Raw genomic sequence first — 24,907 nt, 5'->3', positions numbered from 1 at the left:
AGGGTCTTGCTCTGTCACCCAGGCTGGAGTGCAGTGGCGCAATCCTGGAAACTCAAACTCCTGCAAACTCTAACTCCTGGTTTCAAGTGATCCTCCCACTTCAGCCTCCTAAGCAGCTGGGAGTACAGGCAGCGACGGTGCCCCTATTTTATTATTATTATTGTAGAGAAGGGGGTCTCCCTATGTTGACCAGGCTGGTCTTGAACTCCTGGCTTCTAGCTATCCTCCCGCTTCGGCCTCCCAAAGTGCTGGGATTACAGGTGTGAGCCACTGTGCCCGGCCTTTAAGATACTTTAGACTCGTGGGGTCCAATAGAAATATCAAGTGAGCTGCAAACGCAAATCACGTATGTAGTTTCAAATTTTCTAGTAACCACATAAAAAAATTAAGAGGTTAGGGCCAGGCACGGTGGCTCACGCCTGTAATCCCAGCACTTTGGGAAGCTGAGGCAGGCAGATCACAAAGTCAGGAGATTGAGACCATCCTGGCTAACACGGTGAAACCCCGTCTCTACTAAAAATACAAAAAATTAGCCGGGTGTGGTGGCGGGCGCCTGTAGTCCCAGCTATTTGGGAGGCTGAGGCAGGAGAATGGCATGAACCCAGGAGGCGAAGCTTGCAGTGCGCCATCACGCCACTGCACTCCAGCCTGGGTGACAGAGCAAGATTCCGTCTCAAAAAAAAAAAATTAAGAGGTTAAGATTCATTTTCGTGAATGAAAAAAACCTGTAACCTGTTATACCCAAAATATTATTTCAATGTATAATCCACGTACGAAAATTATTGAGGTATTTTCCTTTTTTGTACTGTCTTAGAAATCTTGGCCGGACATGGTGGCTTATGCCTATAATCCCAGCACTTTGGGAGGCCGAGACAGACGGGTCACTTGAGGTCACGAGTTCGAGACCAGCCTGGCCAACATGGCAAAACCCTGTCTCTACTAAAAATGCAAAAAAAAAAAAAAAAGTGGGTGTGGTGGTGGGCGCCTGTGATCCCAGCTACTCAAGAGGCTGAGCCAGGAGACTCGCTTAAATCTGGGAGATGGAGGTTGCAGTGAGCCAAGATCGCACCACTGCACTCCAGCCTGGGCAACAGAGCGAGACTCCATCTGAAAAAAAAAAAAAAGCCAGACGCAGTGGCTCACACCTGTAATCCCAGCACTTTGGGAGGCCGAGGCAGGCGGATCATAAGGTCAGGAGTTTGAGACCAGCCTGGCCAACATGGCGAAACCCCATCTCTATTAAAAATACAAAAATTAGCCGAGCATGGTGGCAGGTGCTGGTAATCCCAGCTACTCTGGAGGCTGAGGCAGGGGAACTGCTTGAGCCCAGGAGGCGGAGGTTGCAGTGAGCCGAGATCGTGCCATTGCACTCCAGCCTGGGCAACAAGAGCAAGACTCCATCTCAAAAAAAAAAAAAAAAAAAAAAAGAAATCTAGCATTTCACTTTTACAACATATCTCAATTCAGACTAGCCACAAGCAGCTCTAGACGGTCTCCTTTAAGTCAAATCCACTGTCTCTTAAGACAGGGTTTCGGGTGGGTGGTGACAATACAGTACTGGAAGGGGAAGGAAATAAGCTTTGTTTCCTGGGTCCTGTTGCTCAGCAGCTTTCTACACCCTTAATTCTCAAACTTCCTAGTGTGCATCAGAATCACATGGAGAGTTTGATCATTAAGTCTGGGACGAGACCCAAGAAAGTGCTTTTTTTTTTCTCTCTCTTTTGTTTTTTTGGTAGAGACTTTGTCTTGCTATACTGCCCAGGCTAGTCTTGAACTCCCAGATTCAAGCAGTTATCCCACCTCAGCTTCCCAAAGTGCTGGGATTATAGGCATGAGCCACCACACCTGGCCCCTGGAAGGCACATGTCTAGCAATTCCCCAAGCATTGCGGATACTGCTGGTCCTGGTGCCACTACGTTGAGAACTGCTGGTTTACGTTTACTTCATGGTTCTCAGACTCAGCTGTATATTGTAATCACCTGGGAGCTTCAAAAAATACTGATGTCAACCCTTCCCGCATTCTGATTTACTTGACATATGGGGGCCTCAGTTGAGTTTAATATTCAGAAGTTAGAGAATCCCTCATCTGTACTTAAGTAGTCCTGTCCACTTTTTTTTTTTTCTTTTGGAGACGGAGTCTCGCTCTGTCACCGAGGCTGGAGTACAGTGGTGCAATCTCGGGGCTCACTGCAACCTCTGCCTCCTGAGTTCAAGTGATTCTCCTGCCTCAGTCTCTTGAGTAGCTTGGACTACAGGCATGCGCCACCATGCCCAGCTAATTTCTCGATTTTTAGTAGAGATGGGGTTTCTCCATGTTGGCCAGGCTGATCTCGAACTCCTGACCTCAGGTGATCCACTCGCCTTAGCCTCCCAAAGTGCTGGGATTACAGGCATGAGCCACTGCACCAGGCCTAATTTTTGTATTTTTAGTGGAGATGGGTTTTCACCATGTTGGCCAGGCTGGTCTCAAACTCCTGACCTCAGGTGATCCACCCACCTTGGCCTCCCAAAGTGCTGGGATTACAGGCATGAGCCACCGCGCCCGGCCCCTGTCCACTCATGACATACTTAGTTCTTGGCTCCCCTGCTGGAAATTAAGACCAGCCTCTAGGTGTTTCCATTTCCCACCTTGCCAGGCTCTCTCCGCCTTTCTCTGCATAGCTCCCACAGTCACAGTGAAGTATGCTGAGGATGGGGTCACTGGGCTGAGGATGGGGTCAGCTGATGAGCCCTTCATAGGCTGAGCTGCTCTTGGGTGCAGCCTTGTATCAGCGTGACCTCTCTGTATTTTATGCATACGGATTTCACTAGACATTTGATGCTCCTGTACGAGAGACAGAGTTGGACAGAGCCAAGAATTTGTTTTTGTTTAAGACAGAGTTTCGCTCTGTCACCCAGGCTGGAGTGCAGTGACAATGATCTCAAGAGCCAAGAGTTGAAACAGCGATTCTAAAATGTTCCTGGGTTGGGTGTGGTGGTTCACACCTGTAGTCCCAGCTACCCAGGAGGCTGAGGCAGGAGGATCACTTGAGCCCAGGAGATCAAGGTTACAGTGAGCTATGATCATGCCACTGCACTGCAGCCTGCATGACAGAACAAGACCTTGTCTCCAAAATAGAAAACATTTTTAAATTTAAACTTCCTGAGTCTCCCCTTTTCTGGTCTTAGTGAATTTTTTTTGTTGTTTTTTCTTAGGTTACAGATCTCACTCTCACCCAGGCTGGAGTGCAGTGGCTCAATCATAGCTCACTGTAGCTTCAACCTCCCAGGCTCAGGTGATCTCCTGCTAAGCTTCCAGAGTAGCTGGGACCACAGGCACATGCCACCACACCCAGTTAATTTTTTGTAGAGATGGGGTGGGACAGTGTCTCGCTATGTTGCCCAAGCTGGTCTTGAACTCCTGGGATCAAGTAATCCTCCTGCCTTGGCCTCCCAAAGTGCTAGAATTACAGGCATGAGCCACCGCGTCTGGTCCTCAGTGCACTTCTTTTTTTTTTTTTTTTTTTTTTTTTAATACGGAGTCTTGTTCTGTCACCCAGGCTAGAGTGCAGTGGCGCAATCTCGGCTCATTGCAACCTCCACCTCTGGGGTTCACGCCATTCTCCTGCCTCAGCCTCCTGAGTAGCTGGGACTACAGGCGCCCACCACCATGCCCAGCTAATTTTTTTTTTTTTTTTGGTATTTTTAGTACAGATGGGGTGTCACCATATCAGCCAGGATGGTCTCGATCTCCTGACCTCGCGATCCGCCTGCTTTGGCCTCCCAAAGTGCTGGGATTACAGGCATGAGCCACCGCGCCCGGCCCTCAGTGCACTTCTAAGACGCTGTAAAACTAGTCCCAGAATGTTAACCGCGCAGATACAGTTTTAGAGACAATTTAGGATGTTCACCCACCCTCTTGAACCCCCATCCAGGGTAGAGAAGTTAACCAGAGCTTGCAGATTGACGGCCACAGGCCCTATTGCAAACAGGTATTGCTTGCCACCTTCCTTCCTTCCTCTCCTCCCACATAACTTTAAAAGTTTTTTCTAGGCAGGGCGCCTAGAAAAAACTGAGAGGCTGAGGCCCGCAGATCACTTGAGGCCAGGAGTTCAAGACCAGCCTGGACAACATGGTGAAAACCCATCTCTACTAAAAATATAATAAATTAGCCGGTGTGGTGATGTGCACCTGTAATCCCAGCTACTCGGGAGGCTTAGGCAGGAGAATTGCTTGAGCCCAGGAGGTGGAGGTTGTAGTGAGCTGAGATCGCACCACTGCACTCCAGCCTGGGTGACAGAGCGAAACTGTCTCAAAAAAAAAAAAAAGTTTTTCCTAAATAGTCACAATCATAAAAATGCAGATTTCTCTCTTAAAAGCTAGGTTTCAGTTGCCTTTTTAAATTTTTTCGAGGCAGAGTTTCACTGTGTCACCCAGGCTGGAGTGTAGTGGCCCGTTCTTGGCTCACTGCAACCTCCGCCTCCCGGGTTCAAGTGATTCTCATGCCTCAGCCTCCTGAGTAGCTGGATTACAGACATGCACCACCACGCCCTGCTAATATTTTGTATTTTTAGTACAGACGGGGTTTCACCGTGTTGGCCAGGCTCGTCTCAAATTCCTGGCCTCAAGTGATCCAGCCACCTCGGCCTCCCAAGGTGCTGGGATTACAGGCGTGAGCCACCGCGTCCGGCCACGGATGCTTTTGGAAAGCAGAAACTCTTGACCCAACACCACGAATGGGCACGTCTCATAGTGAGGACCCATGAGGTCAAGAAGAATGGTGATCATTAGGAAATAATAATGTTGAGAAGCCTGCACCCTCACCACCTCTTTTTTTTAGTAGCTATTGTTTACGTTCCCAGGGTAGGAACAGCTTCTTATCACCACTGTCAGGCCAGTGCCCAGCGCAGGGCACACCGTTGGCACCAATAAATGTTGACGAGGAAGCCTGGAAACAAGAGGGTGTGAACTCGGTCCGCGCGCCACATTTTGCGCCCGGGCCGCCAGGGGGCGGTAGGACCTGGGCCAGGCCGTGTCTGGCCGTGAGGGGGGAGGCGGGCAGCCCCAGAACAGGGCGGTAAGGGCGCATTCCCGCATTCCGGACCGCACCTCTTGGGGTTTTCTCGGGCCTCCCTCGGCCCGCCGTGCTCCCGCCCCACCCCAGACGAAGAGGACCCAGAAAAAAACAGGCTGCAGTGCCCTGAAAGAAGAGGCTTTATTGGGGGTGGGGGGAGTGGGGCAATCGAGGCGGTAACTCCGGCCCTCTTAACAGTCAAGGGAGAGGGTAGTTCAGTTTGCAATTAGGCAGAGAAGGGCTGGGCAGTTTCACTGGCGGAGTTGTGGGTGGTGGTCAGTTTCCCAATGGGGGACTGTAAGTTTTATAGAGGGGACTGGTTAATTTCACAAAGGGAAGTCGATTTCATCTTCCCCAATGCAGAGGGCCGACCCTTCTCCAGGCCTTCTGCTAGACGCCCCCCGCCCTGTTCCTCTGACGCGTATGTTACTTCCGGCCGGGGGTCCCAGCCTTTTCAAACCTCAAGGTTTGCGCTCCTCCTGGGGACAGAGGGCCAGAAGGAAGGCCGGCCTCAGGGACCTGCGCACTGCATCCAGGCTCAGGGTGGCGGTTTGGGCCCCAAGACCACCGTCTCCTCTTCACCCCGGGGGTGCGTCCCAGACCGAGTTCTGACCAGAGTGGCCCTCCAGGAGGGATGCACCTTTCCCCACCCAGCGTCCTGGCACCGGAGGGGTGGGGGGACCGACAAGCGCTAGAGGCGCACGGGTAAGGGGGCTCCCACCTGCTCCAGGCCGTTCTCTGAGACCTTTCTGCGGGGGGGCCAGATCACCGCCAACTTTCCGTCGCCCCTGCTCGCTGCGGGGGAAGGGGCGCTCAGCTCACCAGCTTGCGGCAGCCAGGATAAAAGAGGCCGGCCGCACCCCTTAAACACACACAGGTGTTCACCCTCCGCCTCCCCATGAAAGCCTCCATTCAACTCCAGGCACCCAGGAACCCGAGGGAGGAGGGAGGTGAACCCAGAATGGAGAAGCAGGAGCCCGAAAATTCAGAGGGAGGACCCAGGAGTGCCAGAACCCAGTCAGGGTTCCCTGGAACCCGACAAAAAGGAAGACATCTGGAATGCCCCCACCCCTGCGCAGCCTGGGTGGTGTGGATCAGAGAGTCCATCACTCCCGGTGGAGGGGTGGATCACAACGAGTAATGGAGCTCCAGAGGGGTAGGCAAGAGACAAAGTTGAGAGGGAGTCTGGGAGCTTGGAGGGAGAGACCCCGAGAATCGGAGGGCCACAGGAGGGGCCACTGAAGTTGGGCAATCGGTGGGGGCGGCTGGAACCCTGGGGGTCCCCGGCGTTGCTACGCCCGCGGCTTACCGGTGAGGCTCGGCGTAGGCTCCTTGAACTCCGCGGTGCCATAGACGCTGCGCCGCTGGCGCTGCAGCTCCTGCTCGCGCTCGCGCACCGCGCGCACCTCCTGCTCCAGCAGTGACGGAGTGAAAGGCGGCGGGGCGCTGCCCAGCACCGGGCACCCGCCCTGCACGGCCGAGCGCGGCCGTCCCCCAGGCTCTGGCAGCCTCTGCGGACCCGCGCCGTCCCCCGCCCCCAACGAGGAGCCGCTCCCCGCCGCGGCCTCGAAGAAGCGCTTGAGTTCGCCCAGCGGCTGCGGCGGCGACCGGGCGCGCGGCTCGGGGGCCGCGGGGCGCGCCAGCGCCGCCTGCCGGTGGGCCTCTCGCTCGATGTCCCGCTGCATCTGCGCGCCCGCCCGCGCCCGCTCCAGGGCGCGCGGGAGCGCGGGGCCAGGACCTGGCAGGTTGAGCACCGGCCGCACGCGCAGCTCGACGAGTTCACGGCCTGCGCGGCCCGGGCTCAGGCCCCGGCTCCGGCGCAGGCTCTCCTCGCGTTCGCAGCTGCGGCGGATTTCGCGCTCGATGGGCGTCTCCATGAACCGCTCCTCCGGGGGACGCTGGGGAGCCTCGGGGCACGGCGGAAAACGCGGGTGGGGGGCTTCCGAGTCGGACCTGGAGGAGGAGGTCTTAGGGCCTGGACAGGGACGCTGCCCCTGGACCTCCGCTCTTTGCGCTTCGGACGGCCCAGGGTCGTCTCTGCCTGGCTCGGGACTCTCAAAGCCCGCAGCTGTGGACAGCCCGGGGCTCTCTGCGTCCTGCTCGACTGATGGCTCGAGGACTTCGCTCTCTTGCTCCAAGATCAACACGTCCTTTGCGGGGGGCTTGGGGACCTCGGTGTTTAGCTCCGCAGCAGCTCTGGGGCTTCGCTGTCTGGCCCTGGGGACTCCTGGCCCCCCTCTTCAGACAACCCCAGGGTTTCGTTCTCCGGCCGGTGGGGGCCTTGGTGTCCAGGGTTGGAAGCAGCTCGGAAGCCTCAGTTCCCAACCGGGGTTTTGATTCCCAGAGCGAGGACAGAGGGCACTGTGAGGCACCTGTGGCGGCAGTGGCGGCCTGTGGGTTCCAAGGCGTCGCCCGCACCGGCCGCTTCTCTGACCCGCCTCTGGCCTCCAGGAACGGCCCCCGGGGGCAGGGCCGGGCACCGCCCCCGGCACCTGCCAGGAAGACTCCCGCCCCGCCCTGGCCCCGCCCTCGGGACAGGGGCGCCTCGGTGGGGCACTCAGTTTCGTCAACTAGCGCGCCCAGTCACCTCAGGGCACAGGACTTCTTGGAAGAGGGCTTCCCTAGACCCGGCCCCGCTCTCTGGGGGGCCATTCTGGGTGCTGGGTTCTACTGAGCGCACCCTGGCACTTTTTCAGAGCCATGTCCTCGTCATCGTCCCGGAGACTGGGCCCAGCAGCGCGTCGGACTGGGGTTCTGAACCACTAGCCCCTTGGTGAGGTGTCCCCCGAAGCCGTCTTTTCGGGACCCGGGCAGCCCCGCTCAGTCGTGTCAGCCGGCAGGCAGCGACTCCTCAGGCCCCTGGGCCCTCCTTCCGATCCAGCCTTGCAGCGCACAGCTCCGGCCCAAGGGGGCGCCAGGAGCCGCCTTACTGCGCGCTGGGGTCTCCCTACCAGTGCTTGGGCTCAGCGAGGTTCCCAGCCGCGCGCCACTGCCCCCGCCAAGCCGAGAAGCGGCTTCCCCTCTCCTCCCGGAAAAATCCGGGAGGTGTCCGCGGCCAAGGGCACTCGCGGATTGAGGGAGGAGGGAGAGACGGACACAGCGCGCCCCGGGCGCAGCTTAGCGGTTGCGGTTGAAAGGCGGTCACCTTGGGCCCGGGCGCCTGGGGAGGCCCAGACAGGAAACAGGAGGCGTCCAGAGTAGGGGGAGAGAGCAGCTGGGGCCAGATCATGCGGTTCAAGGGCAGGATCGATGCCCTTGCGCGGGCCACCCTCCCCTAGGGACATTTTCCACTTTTCCCCTAATGGAAGCAGACTCTTCCCAGAACCTGCCCCCAACCCCACCATTCTGGGGTGACCAGAAGGAAAAATACAGTTACCGGCTGGGCACAGAGGCTCATGCCCGTGATGCCAGCACTTTGGGAGGCCAGGGCGGGAGGATCACCTGAGGTCAGGAGTTCGAAACCAGCCTGGCCAGCATGGCCAAACCCCGTTTCTACTAAAAATAAGAAAAAATTAGCCAGGCCTGGTGGTGGGCGCCTGTAATCCCAGCTACTCGGGAAGCTGAGGTGGGAGAATCACTTGAACCTGGGCGGTGGAGGTTACAGTGAGCCAAGATCGCACCACTGCACTCTAGCCTAGGCAGCAAGAGCAAAACTCTGTCTCAAAATATATAAATAAATAAATTAATTAATTAAATAAGCTGTATACTTCTGGGAAAAAAGTTGTCTCTATAGGACCTTCCCCACTGTATCATCTCCTGGTCCTTCCTCCAGCCATGCCAACTGGGCTGGGTTCTTGGCCCCCATTCCCAGGAACATTTTTTTCTTTTTCTTTTTTGAGACGAAGTCTCGCTCTGTCACCCAGGCTGGAGTGCAGTGGCGTGATCTTGGCTCACTGCAACCTCTGCCTCCCGAGTTCAAGCGATTCTCCTGCTTCAGCCTCTGGAGTAGCTGGGATTACAGGCGTGTGCCACCACGCCCAGCTAATTTTTTTGTATTTTTAGTAGAGACGGGGGTTTCACCATGTTGGCCAGGCTGGTCTCGAACTCCTGACCTCATGATCTGCCCGTCTCAGCCTCCCAAAGTGCTGGGATTACAGGTATGAGCCACCGCACCTGGCTTCTAGGAGCTTTTTCTGACAAGGGCACCTATGATGTCCGTTTGGCAGATTCAATCACTGACTTCATTCCCTGTCCTCCTCTTCATTAGCCCCTTGGTCTTTGGGCACACCACCCCCTCCTGATTTCCTCCTACTTCACACTCCTACTTGAGCCATCTGCCATTGAGTTCTAGACCAGCCTGGGCAATGTAGTGAGACCCCATCTCTACAAAAAATGCAAAAATTAGCAGCACGTTGTTGGTGTGTGCCTGCAGTCCCAGCTACTCAGGAGGCTGAGGTGGGAGGATCACCTGAGCCCAGGGAGGTCAAGGCTGCAGTGAGCTGTGATCACACCACTGCACTCTAGTCTGAGCAACAAAGTAAGACTCTGTCTCAAAAAAAAAAAAAAGTTGGCCAGGCACAGTGACTCATGCCTGTAATCCCAGCACTTTGAGAGGCCGAGGCAGGTGGGTCACCTGAGGTCAGGATTTTGAGACCAGCCTGGCCAACATGGCAAAAACCCATTTCTACTAAAAATACTAAAAATTAGCCGGGCGTGGTGGTGGGCACCTGTAATCCCAGCTACTTGGGAGGCTGAGGCAGGAGAATTGCTTGAACCTGGGAGATGGAGGTTGTAGTGAGCCGAGATCGCACCATTGCACTCCAGCCTGGGCGACAAAGCGAGACTCTGTCTCAAAAAAAAAAAAAGTTTATCCCATGTCCCCTCCCTCCAAGCCCCATTGGTGACATCCCTCTGCTACAGGCAGTAGCTCTACACAGCTCTCTCCAGGGCAAAGAGGTGGTCACAGCTCCCAGGCATTGCTAACCCAGGGTGTTTGTACTGTGCCTTGATGGTTTCCCCTCCAGCTTTATAAACTGGGTCTTTATTAAGTTCTCATCAACCACTGTGTTCAGGTGCACAATCTTTTTTTTTTTTTTTTTTTTTTTTTGAGACGGAGTTTTGCTCTTGTTGCCCAGGCTGGAGTGCAATGGTGCGTTCTTGGCTCACGGCAACCTTTGCCTCTCGGGTTCAAGCAATTCTCCTGCCTCAGCCTCCCAAGTACCTGGGATTACAGGCATGTGCCAGCACGCTCACCTAATTTTTTGTATTTTTAGTAGAGACGGGGTTTTACCATGGCCAGGCTGGTCTTGAACTCGTGACCTCAGGTGATCCACCCACCTCAGCCTCCCAGAGTGCTGGGATTACAGGCAGGAGCCACCGCGCCCAGCCTTTTTTTTTTTTTGAGAAAGGAGTCTTGCTCTGTTGCCCAGGCTGGAGTGCAGTGGCACCATCTTGGGTCACTGCAACCTCCACCCCCTGGGTTCAAGCAATTCTCTGCCTCAGCCTCCCGAGTGGCTGGGATTACAGGCACCCACCATTACGCCCAGCTAATTTTTGTATTTTTAGTAGAGACAAGATTTCACCATCTTGGCCAGGCTGGTCTTGAACCCCTAACCTCATGATCCACTCGCCTCGGCCTCCCAAAGTGCTAGGATTACAGGCGTGAGCTACTGCGCCCAGCCTCAAGTGCACAATCTTTCCTGTCAGGACTCAGGCTCTGACAAATTTCAATCTCATGTTTTAAATATCTAGGCTGGGCTGGGCACAGTGGCTCATGCCTGTAATCCCGGCACTTTGGGAGGCCGAGGTGCTGGATCACTTGAGGTCAGGAGTTCGAGACCAGCCTGGCCAACGTGGTGGAACCCCGTCTCTACTAAAAATACAAAAAAAATTTAGGTGGGCGTGATGGCGTGGGCCTGCTACTCAGGAGGCTGAGGCAGGAGAATCCCTTGAACCTGCGAGGCGGAGGTTGCAGTGAGCCGAGATCGTGCCACTGCACTCCAGCCTGGGTGACAGAGTGAGACTCAGTCTCAAAAAAAAAAAAAAAAAACTAGGCTGGGTGCGGTGGCTGACGCCTGTAATCCCAGTGCTTTGGGAGGCTGTGGCAGGAGGATCACTTGAGGAAAGGAGTGTGAGACCAACCTGGGCAACATGACAAGGGCGAGACTCCACTTCTAATATATATATATATGTGTATATCTATATATATATGTGTATATATATATATAATCTTTATGCTGATGTCTCCCAAATTTATATCTCTAACTCTGACTCCTCCCCTAGGCTTTGAACTCATATCTAGAAGTCTCCGGTCTAATAGACATTTCAGACTGAACACTTCCAAAACCACATTCTTGGTTCTTCCAACCCTACTCCTCCTCACCATGTGTGTCAATTTCACCCATTCAGTTCTTTGTGCCAAAAAGTACCTCAGGAGTCAGCCTTAATTTCTTTCCTTTAGCCACCCTCCAATTCATCAGCAAACTCTCTTGACTCCGCCTCCAAACAGATTTTGGATTCATCCACTTCTCTCCATCCTTGTTCCAGCCACCTCCTCCCTCTCAAAGGTTCCCATCAAGCCACGCACAGTGGCTTGCTCGTAATCCTAGCTACCCTGGAGGCTGAGGCAGGAGAATCGCTTGAGCCTAGGAGTTCAAGAACAGCCTGGACGACATAGTGAGACACCATCTCTAAAATAATAATAATAATAATAATAAAACAAAGGCTCCCACTAAATTTAGAATAAAAATACGAATTATCTACCTTGCCCCAGCAGGCCCTGCCCACTTCTCAGGTCACATCTTCTCACACTGTCCCTTTGTGTCACTTCATTTCAGATTCGTACTTCCCTTAACCCCACCCCCAACTGCATTCCCACCTCAGGGCCTTTGCACTGCCGTTTTCTCTGCTTGAAATGACAGTCACATGGCTGGTTCCTCTATTCAGGTCTCACCTCAAATGTCGCTTCTTCAGGGAAGTGGTCTCTGATAACCCAGCCTACAATAGCACTCCTTCTTTAGCCTCATTCCAGGTATTCTCAATAACTCACCCTCAATTGCGGTTGCCACCAATTGCTTTTATTTTTATTTTATTCTTTTTTTTTTTTTTTTTGACAAAGAGTCTCACTCTGCCGCCCAGGCTGGAGTACAGTGGCGCGATCTTGGCTCACTGCAACCTCTGCCTCCAGGATTCAAGCAATTCTTCTGCCTCATCCTCCCGAGTAGCTGGGATTACTGGTGCGCACCACCGTGACCGGCTTATTTTTCTATTTTTAGTGGAGACGGGGTTTCACCATGTTGGCAGGGCTGGTCTTGACCTCCTGACCTCATGATCCACCCACCTCGGCCTCCCGAAGTGCTGGGATTACAGGCATGAGCCACCGCACCCAGTCATCTTTTTTTTCTTCTTTTTTATTTTTTTTGAGAGGGAGTCTCGCTCTGTCGCCCAGGCTGGAGTGCAGTGGCGCAATCTCGGCTCACTGCAAGCTCTGCCTCCTGGGTTCATGCCATTCTCCTACCTCAGCCTCTCCGAGTAGCTGGGACTACAGGCGCCTGCCACCGTGCCTGGATTTTTTTTTTTTTTTTTTTTGTATTTTTTAGTAGAGACAGGGTTTCACCATGTTAGCCAGGATGGTCTCGATCTCCTGACCTCATGATCTGCCTGCCTTGGCCTCCCAAAGTGCTGGGATTACAGGCGTGAGCCACCGCGCCTGGCCCCAGCCTTCTTCTTCTTCTTCTTATTTTTTTTTGAGAAGGAGTCTTGCTCTGTTGCCCAGGCTAGAGTGCAGTAGCGCCATCTCAGCTCACTGCAACCTCCGCCTCCCAGGTTCAAGCGATTCTCCTGTCTCAGCCTCCTGAGTAGCTGGGATTACAAGTGCATGGCCAGCTAATTTTTTGTATTTTTAGTAGAGTCGGGGGTTTCGCCACGTTGGCTAGGCTGGTCTCGAACTCCTAACCTCAGATGATTTGCCCTGCTCGGGCTCCCAAAGTGCTGGGATTACAGGCATGAGCCACCAGACCTGGCACCAATTGCTTTTATATTGCTTTCTATTTGTGTATTATCTGTCTCTCTCCCCATACGAGAAAGTGAGCTGCATAATAGCATTTTCTGTTTGTCTAGTACATCTCTATACCCAATGCCCCCATGCCTAGAATAATGCCTTATTATTATTATTATTTGAGATAGGGTCTTGCTCTGTCGCCTAGGCTGGAGTGCAGTGGCGTGATCACAACTCACTGCAGCCACAACCTCCTGGACTTAAGCAATCCTCCTGCCTCCGCCTCCTGAGTACTTGGAATTACAGGCATGAGCCACCACGCCTGGTTCCGACATCTAAATATTTAACAGTTATAAAATCAATCTACAAACAGTTAAATAGGCTGGACGTGGCGGCTCATGTTTGTAATCCCAGCACTTTGGGGGGTGGATCACTTGAGGTCAGGAGTTCAAGACCAGCTTGGCCAATATGGTGAAACCCCACCTCTACTAAAAACATAAAAATTAGCCAGGTGTGGTGGCGCACGCCTGTAATCCCAGCTACTCAGGAGGCTGAGGCAGGAGAATCACTTGAACCTGGGGGACAGAGGTTGCAGTAAGCCAAGATCACACCACTGCACTCCAGTCCAGACTGGGCGACACAGTGAGACTGTCTCAAATAAATAAATAAATAATAAATAGAATATTTTATTTCCTCCAAAAGGTGGAAATAACTCAAATGTCCATCAATGGATGATCAATGGATCAGCAAAATATAGTATAGTCATATGATGAAATATTATTCAGCCATAAAAAAAGAATTAAGGGGGCTAGGCGCGGTGGCTCACGCCTGTAATCCCAGCATTTTGGGAGGCTGAGGCGGGCAGATCACGAGGTCAGGAGATTGAGACCATCCTGGCTAACACAGTGAAACCCTGTCTCTACTAAAAATACAAAAATTAGCCAGGCATGTTGGCGGGCACCTGTAGTCCCAGCTACTTGGGAGGCTGAGGCAGGAGAATGATGTGAACCCGGGAGGTGGAGCTTGCAGTGGGCCGAGATCACGCCACTGCACTCCAGCCTGGGTGACAGAGTGAGACTCTGTCTCAAAAAAAAAAAAAAAAGGGATTAAGGAACAATAAATACATGCTACATGGATGAAATTTTAAAATGTGATTCTGAGTGAAAGAAGCCAAACACAAAAGGCCACATAGTGTGTGAGTCTTTTTTTTTTTTTTTTTTTGAGACCAAGTTTCGCTCTCGTTGCCCAGGCTGGAGTGCAATGGCGTGATCTTGGCTCATCGCAACCTCTGCCTCCTGGGTTCAAGTGATTCTCCTGCCTCAGCCTCCCAAGTAGCTGAGATTACAGGTATGCACCACCAAGCCTGGCTAATTTTTGTATTTTTAGTAGAGATAGGGTTTCTCCATGTTGGTCAGGCTGGTCTCGAACTCCCAACCTCAGGTGATCCACCCACCTCGGCCTCCCAAAGTGCTGGGATTACAGGCATAAGCCACTGCGCCCAGCCTGTGAGTCCATTTTTATAGAACTATCCAGAATAGTCCGGGCACGGTGGCTCACGCCTGTAATCCCAGCACTTTGGGAGGCCAAGGAGGATGGATCACCTGAGGTCAGGAGTTCAAGACCAGCCTGGCCAACATGATGAAACCCTGTCTCTACAAGAATACAAAAATTAGCTGGGCATGATGGCGGGTGCCTGTAATCCCAGCTACTTGGGAGGCTGAGGCAGGAAAATTGCTTGAGCCCAGCAGATGGAGGTTGCAGTGAGCCGAGATTGTGCCATCGCACTCTAGCCTGGGCAATAGCCTGAGGCTCCATCTAAAGTAAAAGAGTTCAGAATAGGCAAATCCATAGAGATGGACACAGATTGGTGGTTGCCAGGGACGGGAGGCAGGGGAATGAGTAGTGACCACTTCCTTTTGGGTTGATGAAGATATTCTGAACCAGACAGTGGTGAGGATTGCATAATATTGTGAACATACTAAATGCCACTAATAGTAAATTTTGTTATGTGTATTTTACCACGATCAAAAAGTAATTTTTTTTTTTTCAGACAGAGTCTCGCTCTGTCACCCAGGCTGGAGTGCAGTGGCACGATCTCAGCTCCCTGCAATCTCCGCCTCCTGGGTACAAGCAATTCTCCTGCCTCAGCCTCCCGAGTAGCTAGGACTACAGGTGTGCCACCACACCTGGCTAATTTGTATTTTTAGCAGAGGCAGGCTTTCTCCATGTTGGCCAGGCTGGTCTCAAACTCCTGACCTTGTGATCCGCCCACCTCGGCCTCCCAGAGTGCTGGAATTACAGGCATGAGCCACTGTGCCTGGCTCAAAAAGTGGTTTTTTTTTTAGACAGAGTTTTGCTCTTGTTGCCCAGGCTGGAATGCAATGGTGCGATCTTGGCTAACTGCAACCTCTGCCTCCTGGGTTCAAGTGATTCTTCTGCCTCAGCCTCCCAAGTAGCTGAGGTTACAGGCCCGGCTAAGTTTTTTTTTTTGTATTTAGCAGAGACAGGGTTTCACCATGTCGGTCAGACCGGTCTCGAACTCTGCCCTCAGGTGATCCACCCACCTGGGCCTCCCAAAGTGCTGGGATTACACGCGTGCACCACTGCGCCTGGCCTCAAAAAATAATTTTAAAAAATGTTATCTGCCAGGTGTGGTGGCTCATGCCTGTAATCCCAGCACTTTGAGAAGCCAAGGAGGGAGGATTGTTTGAGCCCCGGAGTCTGAAACTGCAGTGAGCTATGATCACACTACTGCATTTCAGCCTGGGCAACAGAGTGAGACCCCCATCTCTAAAAAAATAAAACAGTCTCCAGCCTGTGTGCTATGCAATGGTGCTCTCGTGTGGGTGAGTCTTGGCCGGCAGTCAGACTCAAAATGATTGGGGTGCCAAGTAGAAATGCCATTCTCTGGTGGCAGGGGGAGTCACCGACTCAGTACTCTCACCCCCACGCTTGACCACGCGTGTGTGAAAGCGTGTTTTCCGGGAGGCAGCTGAGTGCAACAAAGAGGCCAGAGGCTGGTGAATAATTTATCAGGACAGCTGATAGTACCTCCCCAGAACTGCCCTCCAGCCCCCAGCCCCCCTCTCTGGTGTGCCTCCCGCCTCCCTGGCCCAAACCCGCTGGACCAGCTCTCCCGGTGCCCGCCCGCAGCCCCCCCCCACTCCAGGCAGCCAAGCCACAGCCTCCGGGGCACCTTCAGGCAGGCGGGTGGTGGGTCCAGAACTCGGAGACCAGAAAGTGAACTTCTGGGCAGAGATGGCCCTGCAGAGCCAGGTGTGGTCTCTGGCCACACCCATGTAAGTGTCTGGGGGGTCAGGGGGGCTGGTGGGCAGGGCCTTGGGAGGGGCTCATGGGGGATGCTGGCCTTGTCTGGGAGCTGAGAGCTCCAGTGGCCTCTCCTAAGGGGACCCGGGGAGTGGAGTGGGTGGCCAGCCAACCCCATAGGCTCGTCAATGTCACCCTTCCTTAAAGAGTCATGGGGTGGGAGAGAGATATAGGTTCCCCCTGCCTCTTCCTCTTCGGGAATTTTCCGCTGCCAGGGCTGAGAACCCAAAGTCCAGCCAGAGGGTGGGGCTATTGCTGTGGTGCGGGGAGTGGGGAAGGTCAGGGTCACTGGGTTCCACGTTTTGCCTCTAGAATCACCCCCTCAGCGTCCAGGGTGGGAGAAAAGGCTTGAGATCCAACAGAAGTTAAAAGCTCCCAGCCTGCAAAAGACAATGGCAACATTGCAAGGATGACCTCCTTCATGAAATGGCCACCAACTCTTGCGGGTGGCCAGAAGCCCGGGCCGCCTACATTGTTCTTCCGGACTTAGTTAGAGAGAAGCAAGATGGAATGGGGTGTGTGAAGTCTTTTCATAGCTGAGGGGTTTTTAAGGTTAAAAGGGTAGAGGGGGCTTCAGAGGTTTGGAAAGAGTTTTGGAAAAGGGGCTTTCCCCCACACTAGGGACCCCAATTCGGTTCCTCACCCTTCTAGGTCCTCCATTGCATTATTCACCAACTACAAACCTGGTTGCTTAGCAATGGGAACCCGATCCCCCCCAGCAAGGAAGAGGCAGGGAGATTACATCTTGGGGGTGGTACAGGAGACCACGGGACTTCAGCCCTCCCCCAGGGGCAAACCTATAAGCACCGAATCTGGGCTTCCTTTGGGATATCTTGCAAAGCATGACTTCATGGCCAGGCGCGGTGGCTCGCGTCTGTAATCCCAGCACTTTAGGAGGCCGAGGCGGGCAGATCACTTGAGGTCAGGAGTTCGAGACCAGCCTGGCCAGTATGGTGAAACCCTGTCTGTACTAAAAATACAAAAATTAGCCGGGCATGGTGGTGCATGCCTGTAATCTTAGCTACTCAGGAGGCTGAGGCAGGAGAATCGCTTGAACCCAGGAAGTGGAGGTTGCAGTGAGCTGAGATTGAGCCATTACACTCCAGCCTGGGCGACAGAGCGAGACTCCAACTCAAAAAAAAAAAAAAAAAAAAGAGAGCATGGCCTCAATTCCTTGCCCCAAACAGCATTCAGGGTCTTCTGGCTGATCTCTTAGCTACCTTGATGGGGGTTCCTGGACCTGCACCCCTGCCCGCCTCACCAGCTGTGTTTTCAGTATTTTGGATCTGACAGCTTCAAGTTCTGATCTTGGCTCCATGACCTTGGACACTGCTGCCACTTCTCAGAACCTCAGTTTTCTCATCCATAAAATGGACACATTCATATAGCTTACCTCCTAGAGTCATTGGGAGGATTCAATGAATTACATTGCACCTGACACGTGTTACGGGCTAGCTAATGGTTGGCTGATTTTGTTCTTAGCTGGAATGTCAATTCAGCAAAGAGTTGACTCCACTGTGTCATGATAGAGGCAGGGAGGGGGAGGCAGAGGTGGCTGTGGGAACCCAGCGGAAACCCCGTAGGGCACTTAGAACACTATATGCTATATATAGTGTATATATATATATATCATATATATAGCACTATAAGTGCTATTATGCCTTCACGTTGTGGCCACAGAAGATCTGGGAGGTCCTAGCTGGAGTTTGAGCAATGAGGCTTACCCAGTAGGGTGACTGTTCAAATTAATAAATGTTTGAGGGTTTGATCAGTGCCTGTGCATGCCGGGTGATGGAGATGACAGGCAGAGACATTGCTTTCTACATACTGGCCTGTGACATGGTCAACATAGTGACATAATCAGGGGTGCCCAATGCATGTCTGTGTTGATAAGGTTGGTGTGACACTGACTGCCCCCTAATCATCTTGCAGTATGACAGTCACCCTCCAGCTTCCAGGGGGAGCTTAAGTGGGTCCACAGGCCACTCTGGAGGCTGAGAAGTAGAGATGTTTTGAGGAAGACAACGACAGGGGAATCTCGAGTTAAAGCTTAAATGGCAAGTCCCCCTCCTCCCAGCTCAGAGTCCAGTCCTAGGCAGAGTGACCCAGTGATCCTTGTCCCCAGGGAGGGGGGTTAGCAGGTGGAGAAGGCAGCTCTGGAGTTACCATGGCAACAGTGGGAGGGCCACAGACTCCCTTACCCCACAGCGCTTGAGAAATTCTGGGTAGGAGCTGAGGTCCAGAGAGGGTGTGGGGCTGGGAAGAGAAAGAGGCACACAGCCTGTTAGGGGCCTGGTGGCATTTGAGAGTTTCTGCAGGTCGGACTGGGGATGGTTATGATAATTAATCATACATATTATTCATCATGGAATTTTATAAATTATGATTATTCATAAACAATGGGACTACTTTTGTAGCACTGTATCCTAAGCTTTTGCCTGCATGAATAGCTCTTTGCAAGGGTCCTCTGAGATCGGCGGTGGCGAGGACAGGGTGGTCAAGCTATTCCTGCCCATTTTACAGATGAGGAAACTGAGGCTGAGAGAGGCAAAGCCAGATTTAGGAAGGGCTTTAGCCTCACCAGTCATGGTCACTGCTCAGTTCCCCTCCCAAGACCCTCGCCCCCTGCCCAGACTCTTCCCAGGTGAAAAGGGGGAAACAGAGGCAAAGTGCTGGGCTCGGGGCAGTTTCCACACTGCTCAGGGATCTTGGCCAAGAGAGGGGCATTCCAGACGGGTACGGCCTCTGGGAGCCCCTCGAAGCCCCTGCCCTCTCCCAACAGGCCTATGGCGGAGAGCTCCCTCTACCGGCAGCGGCTAGAAGTCATCGCTGTAAGTGACGCCCTCCCCGCGCCCTGGGCACCCCCAAACTTTCCCACATGCTCCCTCCTCGTCTCTCCGTCATCTCTGCGGAGAGCGCCCTCAGCTCCAGCCCGCCCAGGGCTTCCCACACCAATTCTCAGCCCTCTCTGCCCCCCAGTCCCTGTCCGGTCACTACCACCCTCAGAATGGGGAGCTGTGGCCCCCGCACTTCCAGAACCTGCATCGTCTATGCCTCATTCCCGAACCCCAGCCTCCCAAAAACCCCATGCCTGAGCCGCATCTCTCGGACCGCCGTTTATCAGACCGCTATCTCTCAAATCTCCCTACCTCGCAGCCCCCATCCTGAGAGTCCTTCCTTGGGAACTTTGATCCCTCTCTGGACTCCCCCATCTCTGGGTCTCTACCACTGTGATCCTATCTCTGTCTCGCATCCTTCCCTCCTCCATCTCCCTGAACCCCAACTTTCCGCACCCACTTACATACCCCACCTATCCATACCTCCACTTCTGTACCCCATATTTCTGACCCCTATCTCTGTATCCCATCTCCCTGATCCCCACTTCTACACCTCAGTATCTCTGGACCCCCGTGGCTGCACCCCCATCTCACTACTCACTAGCATCCTCCTTTTGATCCCCATCTCTGCACCCCATGGCTGCACCCCCATTTTGGATCCCCATCTCACTAGCACCCTCCTTTTTATTCCCCATCTATGGAACCCCATCTCCCTGCACCCCATCTCTCTATACCCCACTTCTGTACCCTATCTCTCTGCACTCAACTTCTATACCCCAGCTATCTGCACCCCACTTCTGTACCCCACTTCTGTACCCCATCTCTCTGCACCCCCACCTCTGCACCCCATCTCTCTAGATTCCATGTCTACACTCCATTACTCTGGGCTCCGATGGCTGCATCCCCATTTCGGACCCCCATCTCACTAGCACCCTCCCCTCCTTTTTTCTTTTTTTGAGACGGAGTCTCGCTCTGTCGCCCAGGCTGGAGTGCAGTGGCGCGATCTCCGCTCACTGCAACCTCCGCCTCCCGGGTTCAAGAGAGTCTCCCGCCTCAGCCTCCCCGGTAGCTGGGATTACAGGCGCGCGCCACCACGCCCAGCTAATTTTTGTTTTAGTAGAGCCGGGTTTTCACCATGTTGGCCAGGGTAGTCTAGAACTCCTGACCTCAAGTGATCTGTCCGCCTCGGCCTCCCATAGTCCTGAGATTACAAGCGTGAGCCACCGCGTCCGGCCGCACCCTGCCTTTGATTCCCGTTTCCTGAACCTCATATCTCGGAGCTCCCCAGCTCTGCCCCTCCCCCTGATCGCTGTCCCAAGGCCCCACCCCCTACACCCCCCATCCACAGACCCCCATTGGGCGCGGGCGAGGCCTCCGCAGCATCCCGGGCGCGGCCGGCCCCGCCCCCGCCCCGCCCCGCACCCCCCCACTCCGCCCGCCGCTGAGTCAGCGCCTCCGCAGCCCCCTCCCCGCCCTGGGTGCAGACCCGCGCTGGGCCACCCGCGCCGGGCTCGCTGCCTCGGGAGCCCCGGGAGCTCCCGGGAGCCCCGCGGAGGAGGGAGGGGAAAGGGAGGGAAGAGGAGGTGGTGGAGGCCGCGCCCGGCCGGCGGGCAGCTCCGGGTCCTCTGTGCGCAGGAGAAGCGGCGGCTGCAGGAGGAGATCCGCGCCGCGCGCCGGGAGCTGGAGGAGGAGAAACTCCGCGTGGAGCGTCTCAAGGTTGGGGGCGGGCGGGGGCGCCTGCCTAGCCTGGGGAATGAAGTGGGGGGTGTCTGTGCAAGTCAGTTTGGGGGACGATAGGAGCCTCTGTCCAATTTTGGGGGGGAGCGGGCAGTTGGGGGCGTTGGTTCCAGCTTGGCCGGGGCGGGGGATGTCTTTCCCAGCCTGGGAGGGACGAAGTGGGGTGGTCATGGGGACATTTGTTCCATTTGGGGAAAAGTCTGGGACAGTGATGCCGTTTGTCCCAATTTGGGGGAGATGGAGAGGAGCCAAGTCCAGTTTTGTGGTAGGGAGGGGCCCGTAGGGAGGGACACTGATTTCACTTTGGAAGTGCCCGTTTCATTTTGGAAGGGTTTGGAACAAGGGATGTCTGCCCACTTGCAGCGCTGGGGGGCACTGTGGCCATGTATCCCAGCCTGATGTATGTCGCATCTGGTTGTGAGGTGGTGATAAGATAACCTGCCCAGCCTGCAGAGGTCGGGAGGGGACTTTACATGGACCGGGGTAGTCTGTATGCCCAGTCCCGACTCCCTTCCCCTACCCAGAGGAAGTCTCTCCGGGAACGTTGGCTAATGGATGGGGCAGCTGCAGGGCCAGAGCCATCCGAGGACCCCACCTCGAAGGACCCCCAGTCACCCGAGGGCCAGGCTCAGGCCCGAATCCGGAACCTGGAAGACAGCTTGTTCACGTGAGTGGAGACCTGCTAGCTCTGCCCGAACCCTGCCCCAGCGGGGTGAGATCGAGACTGGGCACATTCCAAGGAGGTGGTAGCTTGAGCCTAGGAGCCCAAGGAGCCTGGGGGCCCAGCTCCTAGCAGCCCTCTCTCTTCTTCAGACTCCAGTCCCAGCTGCAGCTGTTGCAAAGTGCTTCCACAGGTGCCCAGCACAAGCCCTCAGGCAGGCCGAGCTGGCGCAGACAGGTGAGGGGGAGTTGAGGGGAGTGGGATGGGGGGGCGTGGCCAGCAGGCCTCAAAGCGGGACATGGAACCAGGAATGCAGCTTTCTCCAAGGGCAGCCTGGCCACTAGGTCTGCATTCAGATCCGCTTCCCGCTGTTACTTTGCTCTGTGGTCTTGGCAAGTCAATTTCCTTTCCCAAGCCTTAGTTTCCCCATCTCTAAAATGGGAATAACAATAGTACAGGCCGGGCTTGGTGGCTCATGCCTGTAATCCCAGCACTTTGGAAGGCCGAGGTGGGCGGATCACTTAAGGTCAGGAATTGGAGACCTGCCCAGCCAACATGGCGAAACCCCGTCTCTACTAAAAACACAAAAATTATCTCGGTATGGTGGTGTGTCCCTGTAGTCCCAGCTACTGGGGAGGTTGAGGCAGGAGAATCACTTGAACCCTGGAGACAGAAGTTGCAGTGAGCCGAGATCACACCACTGCACTCCAGCCTGGGTGACAGATTGAGACTCTGTCTCAAAAAAAAACAAAAATTAGCTAGGCGTGCTGGCAGGTGCCTGTAGTCTCAGCTGCTAGGGGAGGCTGAGACAGGGAAATCGCTTGAAACCAGGAGGTGGAGGTTGCAGTGAGCTGAGATTACACCACTGCACTCCAGCCTGGGCGACACAGCAAGACTCCGTCTCAAAAAAAAAATTAATTTGTATTTATGTTGATTGGAATGTAAGTGCCAAAAACAAAAGGCTTAAGTGTCCCTTGTCCATGGTAACCAGTAACTGGCAAAGTAGGCCCCTAATACAGATTGGCTATGGGAATGCAGTATTGTTTAAGCACCTACTGTGTGCAAGGCCCTGGAACATAGGGCAATAAGATAGATGAGGAAGGCGGAGGTACAATGTGGAGTTTGATCCTGAAGGTAATAGAGAGCCATTGGGGGTATTTGGGGGTGGTGGGTGGGAGCCTAGCATGCAGGGAGGCCGGAGGTGGGGATGAGGGCCAGCCTGACCTTGTCTCCGTCATCTCTGCAGGGTCACCGTCCTCTCTCCCAGTCCATTGTCGAGGCAGGTTCTGTAGGTAAGTGTGGGAGCCCCTAGGTCTGGGGGTCAGGTCACCCCAGAGCATGGGTGTGAGAGGGTGACTTAAGGGGAGTGTGGATGGCGGTCCTTTTGTTCCAACTTAACCCTGTCTTCCCTTTTGTCCTCTCCCCTCCGCCTCTGACTCCCCCAGGCCAGACTGATCTGAACAAGAGAGCCTCCCTGCCGGCCGGACTAGTGGGCACGCCTCCAGAGTCCCCCTCTGAGCCCAGGGAGGATGTCTTAGGGTTTCTGCCAGCCCCGAGGCAGGTCCCCGGGGCAGCAGGGGACTCCTCAGAAGCCAATGGCCCATGCCCCAGCCTCATCCCCACTCCAGAGCAGGGGCTAAGTCAGAGGGCGGTGCCATCCGAAGGGCGGGTGGGCGAGGCCAAAGGAGGGGGCGTGGTGAGTGTGGTGTGGGAAGGGCTGAGGGCCACAGAGGACTGTGCCACAGGGGCCACGGGCCCCGAGCTGGAGGCTAAGGTGGAGGAAGTGGTACTGGAAGCCATCGGAGACAGGAAGGGAGCTGGTAGCCTGGAGCTCCCGGCCTGGGTGAAGGAGGACAGGGGCATTGTGGAGGTGGTCTGGGAGGGGGTGGGCGGCAGCGATGCAGAGATCACAGGGAAGGTAGGCAGGGTCCCTGAGGTCGTGCAGACCAGCTCGACTAGGCTCCAGGAGAGATTAGAGGCAGCAGCTTCCATAGAAGGGGAAGATATGCCCCAGGGCAGCCCTGAGGGTGACGGGCAGGGAGGCTCTGGAGGAGAGGAGGGATCCTTCATTTGGGTTGAGAGAGTGACCCTCAGTGAAGAGTGGGAGGAGCTGCTGGTGGAGGGGTTGGAAGGGCCCGAGGTGGCAGGGAGGGAGAGAGGAGATGAAAGCCCACTGGGGGCTGAGAGGGCCGAGACGGGAGGAGGCGAGGAGACCTGGGAGGCAGGGAAGAGAAAATCGGAAGAATCCATGAGAATAGGAAGTGAGGAAAAGCCAGGGACAGGGAGGGATGGAGCGGAGATGTCGCCAGTGGTAGAGAGGAAAGGAGGAGAGAAGTTGGAGCTGGAGAGCAGAGGAGGTGCAGAAAAGCTGGGAACAGAGAGGGAAGGAGTTGAGGAACCACTGGGCGTAGAGAGAAAAGTTGAGGGACATTTGAGGGCAGAGAAGGAAGGAGATGAGGAAAAGCGAGGGGCAGAGGAGGAGGAGGTAGAAGAACCATTGGGAGTAGAGAAGAAAGGAGGTGAGGAAGAGCCAGAGGCAACCGAAGAACCACTGGAGGCAGAGAGAAAGGGAGGGGAGGAGACACTGGAGGCAGAGAGAAAGGGAGGGGAGGAGACACTGGAGGCAGAGAAAAGGGGAGGGGAGGAATCATTGGAGACAGAGAAGACCCAAGGGACCGAGGGAGATCTGAATCTAGAACAACAGGGGTCCAGGGAAGGAAGTGAATCCCAGGCAGAGGAGGTGAATGAGGCAGGGCCTCCCCTTGAGGCTAACACGGAGACAAGGCCAGAGGAGGAAGGACCCCAGGCGCAGGAGAAGCCAGTAGGAGCCCCGGAGGAGGAAGGAGTGAAGCCCCAAACTGCTGCTGAGGGCCAAGGCCCCTTGGGGGATGCCATACCCCTTCTGGCAGAGACCCCAGCCCCACAGCAGCCCACCGAATGCCAGCCACTGCTTCAGGGGGAGGGGCCCAGCGCCAACCCCAGTGCCCACCCTGTGCCCACCTATGCGCCTGCCCGGCAGCCTGAGCCATCTGCCCCCACTGAGGGTGAAGAGGCAAGCGGCCCTAAGCAAAAGACGTGCCAGTGTTGTGCGGTCATGTGAACCCACGCCCCTCCACCCCATGTCCAGCTCCTCTCACAGCTACCTCGGCCTCTTGGCACCCAGAAGAAGGTCCCAGGCGCAGACAGGGCACCACAGGACTGGCCGTGGCACCTGGGAGCCAGCTAGCCTGCACATCCACCTACACCTGGGCTTCCAGACCCCTTGCCCACTGCCTGTGACCCTGGCCTCCTTCTGCGATGAAGCCTTTATACTTGAAAATAAAACGTGAAAGCACTCAGACGGCTTGAATGTGTGT

The 24,907-nt window shown here is 54.8% G+C and overlaps 2 protein-coding genes across 5 annotated transcripts; one reads left to right on the top strand and one right to left on the bottom strand.

The window, feature by feature from the left end:
• Positions 1–5,175: 5,175 nt before the first annotated feature.
• On the bottom strand, positions 5,176–7,579 carry MISP3 (MISP family member 3). 2 transcript variants are annotated; one of them, XM_055238177.2, is made up of 3 exons: positions 6,363–7,570; positions 5,775–5,848; positions 5,176–5,532 (listed from the first exon to the last, which is right to left on the bottom strand). In XM_055238177.2, the coding sequence occupies exons 1-3, from the start codon at positions 6,928–6,930 to the stop codon at positions 5,515–5,517; spliced, it is 660 nt and encodes a 219-aa protein (XP_055094152.1). In that variant the 5' UTR covers positions 6,931–7,570; the 3' UTR covers positions 5,176–5,514. The 2 variants fall into 2 exon arrangements, with proteins under 2 accessions (XP_055094152.1, XP_063472539.1); XM_063616469.1 differs by having other exon boundaries at positions 5,176–5,848; positions 6,363–7,579.
• A 27-nt stretch (positions 7,580–7,606) lies between these two features.
• Positions 7,607–24,889, top strand: PALM3 (paralemmin 3). 3 transcript variants are annotated; one of them, XM_055238147.2, is made up of 8 exons: positions 15,701–16,288; positions 19,099–19,147; positions 20,789–20,869; positions 21,415–21,557; positions 21,704–21,788; positions 22,798–22,843; positions 22,997–24,108; positions 24,142–24,889. In XM_055238147.2, exons 1-8 carry the CDS (start codon positions 16,248–16,250, stop codon positions 24,649–24,651), a joined length of 2,067 nt encoding a protein of 688 aa, XP_055094122.1. In that variant the 5' UTR covers positions 15,701–16,247; the 3' UTR covers positions 24,652–24,889. The 3 variants fall into 3 exon arrangements, with proteins under 3 accessions (XP_063472389.1, XP_055094122.1, XP_063472388.1); XM_063616319.1 differs by lacking the exon at positions 15,701–16,288 and adding an exon at positions 7,607–7,826 and having other exon boundaries at positions 22,997–24,889; XM_063616318.1 differs by lacking the exon at positions 15,701–16,288 and adding an exon at positions 16,595–16,831 and having other exon boundaries at positions 22,997–24,889.
• The last annotated feature ends 18 nt before the right edge of the window (positions 24,890–24,907 follow it).

Source organism: Symphalangus syndactylus, chromosome 13 (genome assembly GCF_028878055.3).
Source record: "Symphalangus syndactylus isolate Jambi chromosome 13, NHGRI_mSymSyn1-v2.1_pri, whole genome shotgun sequence".
In the NCBI taxonomy this organism is placed as follows: Eukaryota; Metazoa; Chordata; class Mammalia; order Primates; family Hylobatidae; genus Symphalangus; species Symphalangus syndactylus.
This window is presented reverse-complemented; position numbering and strand designations above follow the sequence as displayed.

What these genes read in the sequence shown, in the direction of transcription:
- MISP3 (XM_063616469.1), bottom strand. Translation starts at nt 6,930, where the DNA reads ATGGAGACGCCCATCGAGCGCGAAATCCGCCGCAGCTGCGAACGCGAG. An exon ending in GCCTACGCCGAGCCTCACCG is followed by an intron (nt 5,849 to 6,362) that starts GTAAGCCGCGGG and finishes CTTCCCCCGCAG; the next exon opens with CGAGCAGGGGCGACGGAAAG.
- PALM3 (XM_063616318.1), top strand. Translation starts at nt 16,743, where the DNA reads ATGGCCACCAACTCTTGCGGGTGGCCAGAAGCCCGGGCCGCCTACATT. An exon ending in GAGAAGCAAGATGGAATGGG is followed by an intron (nt 16,832 to 19,098) that starts GTGTGTGAAGTC and finishes CTCTCCCAACAG; the next exon opens with GCCTATGGCGGAGAGCTCCC. An exon ending in GGCCGAGCTGGCGCAGACAG is followed by an intron (nt 21,789 to 22,797) that starts GTGAGGGGGAGT and finishes TCATCTCTGCAG; the next exon opens with GGTCACCGTCCTCTCTCCCA.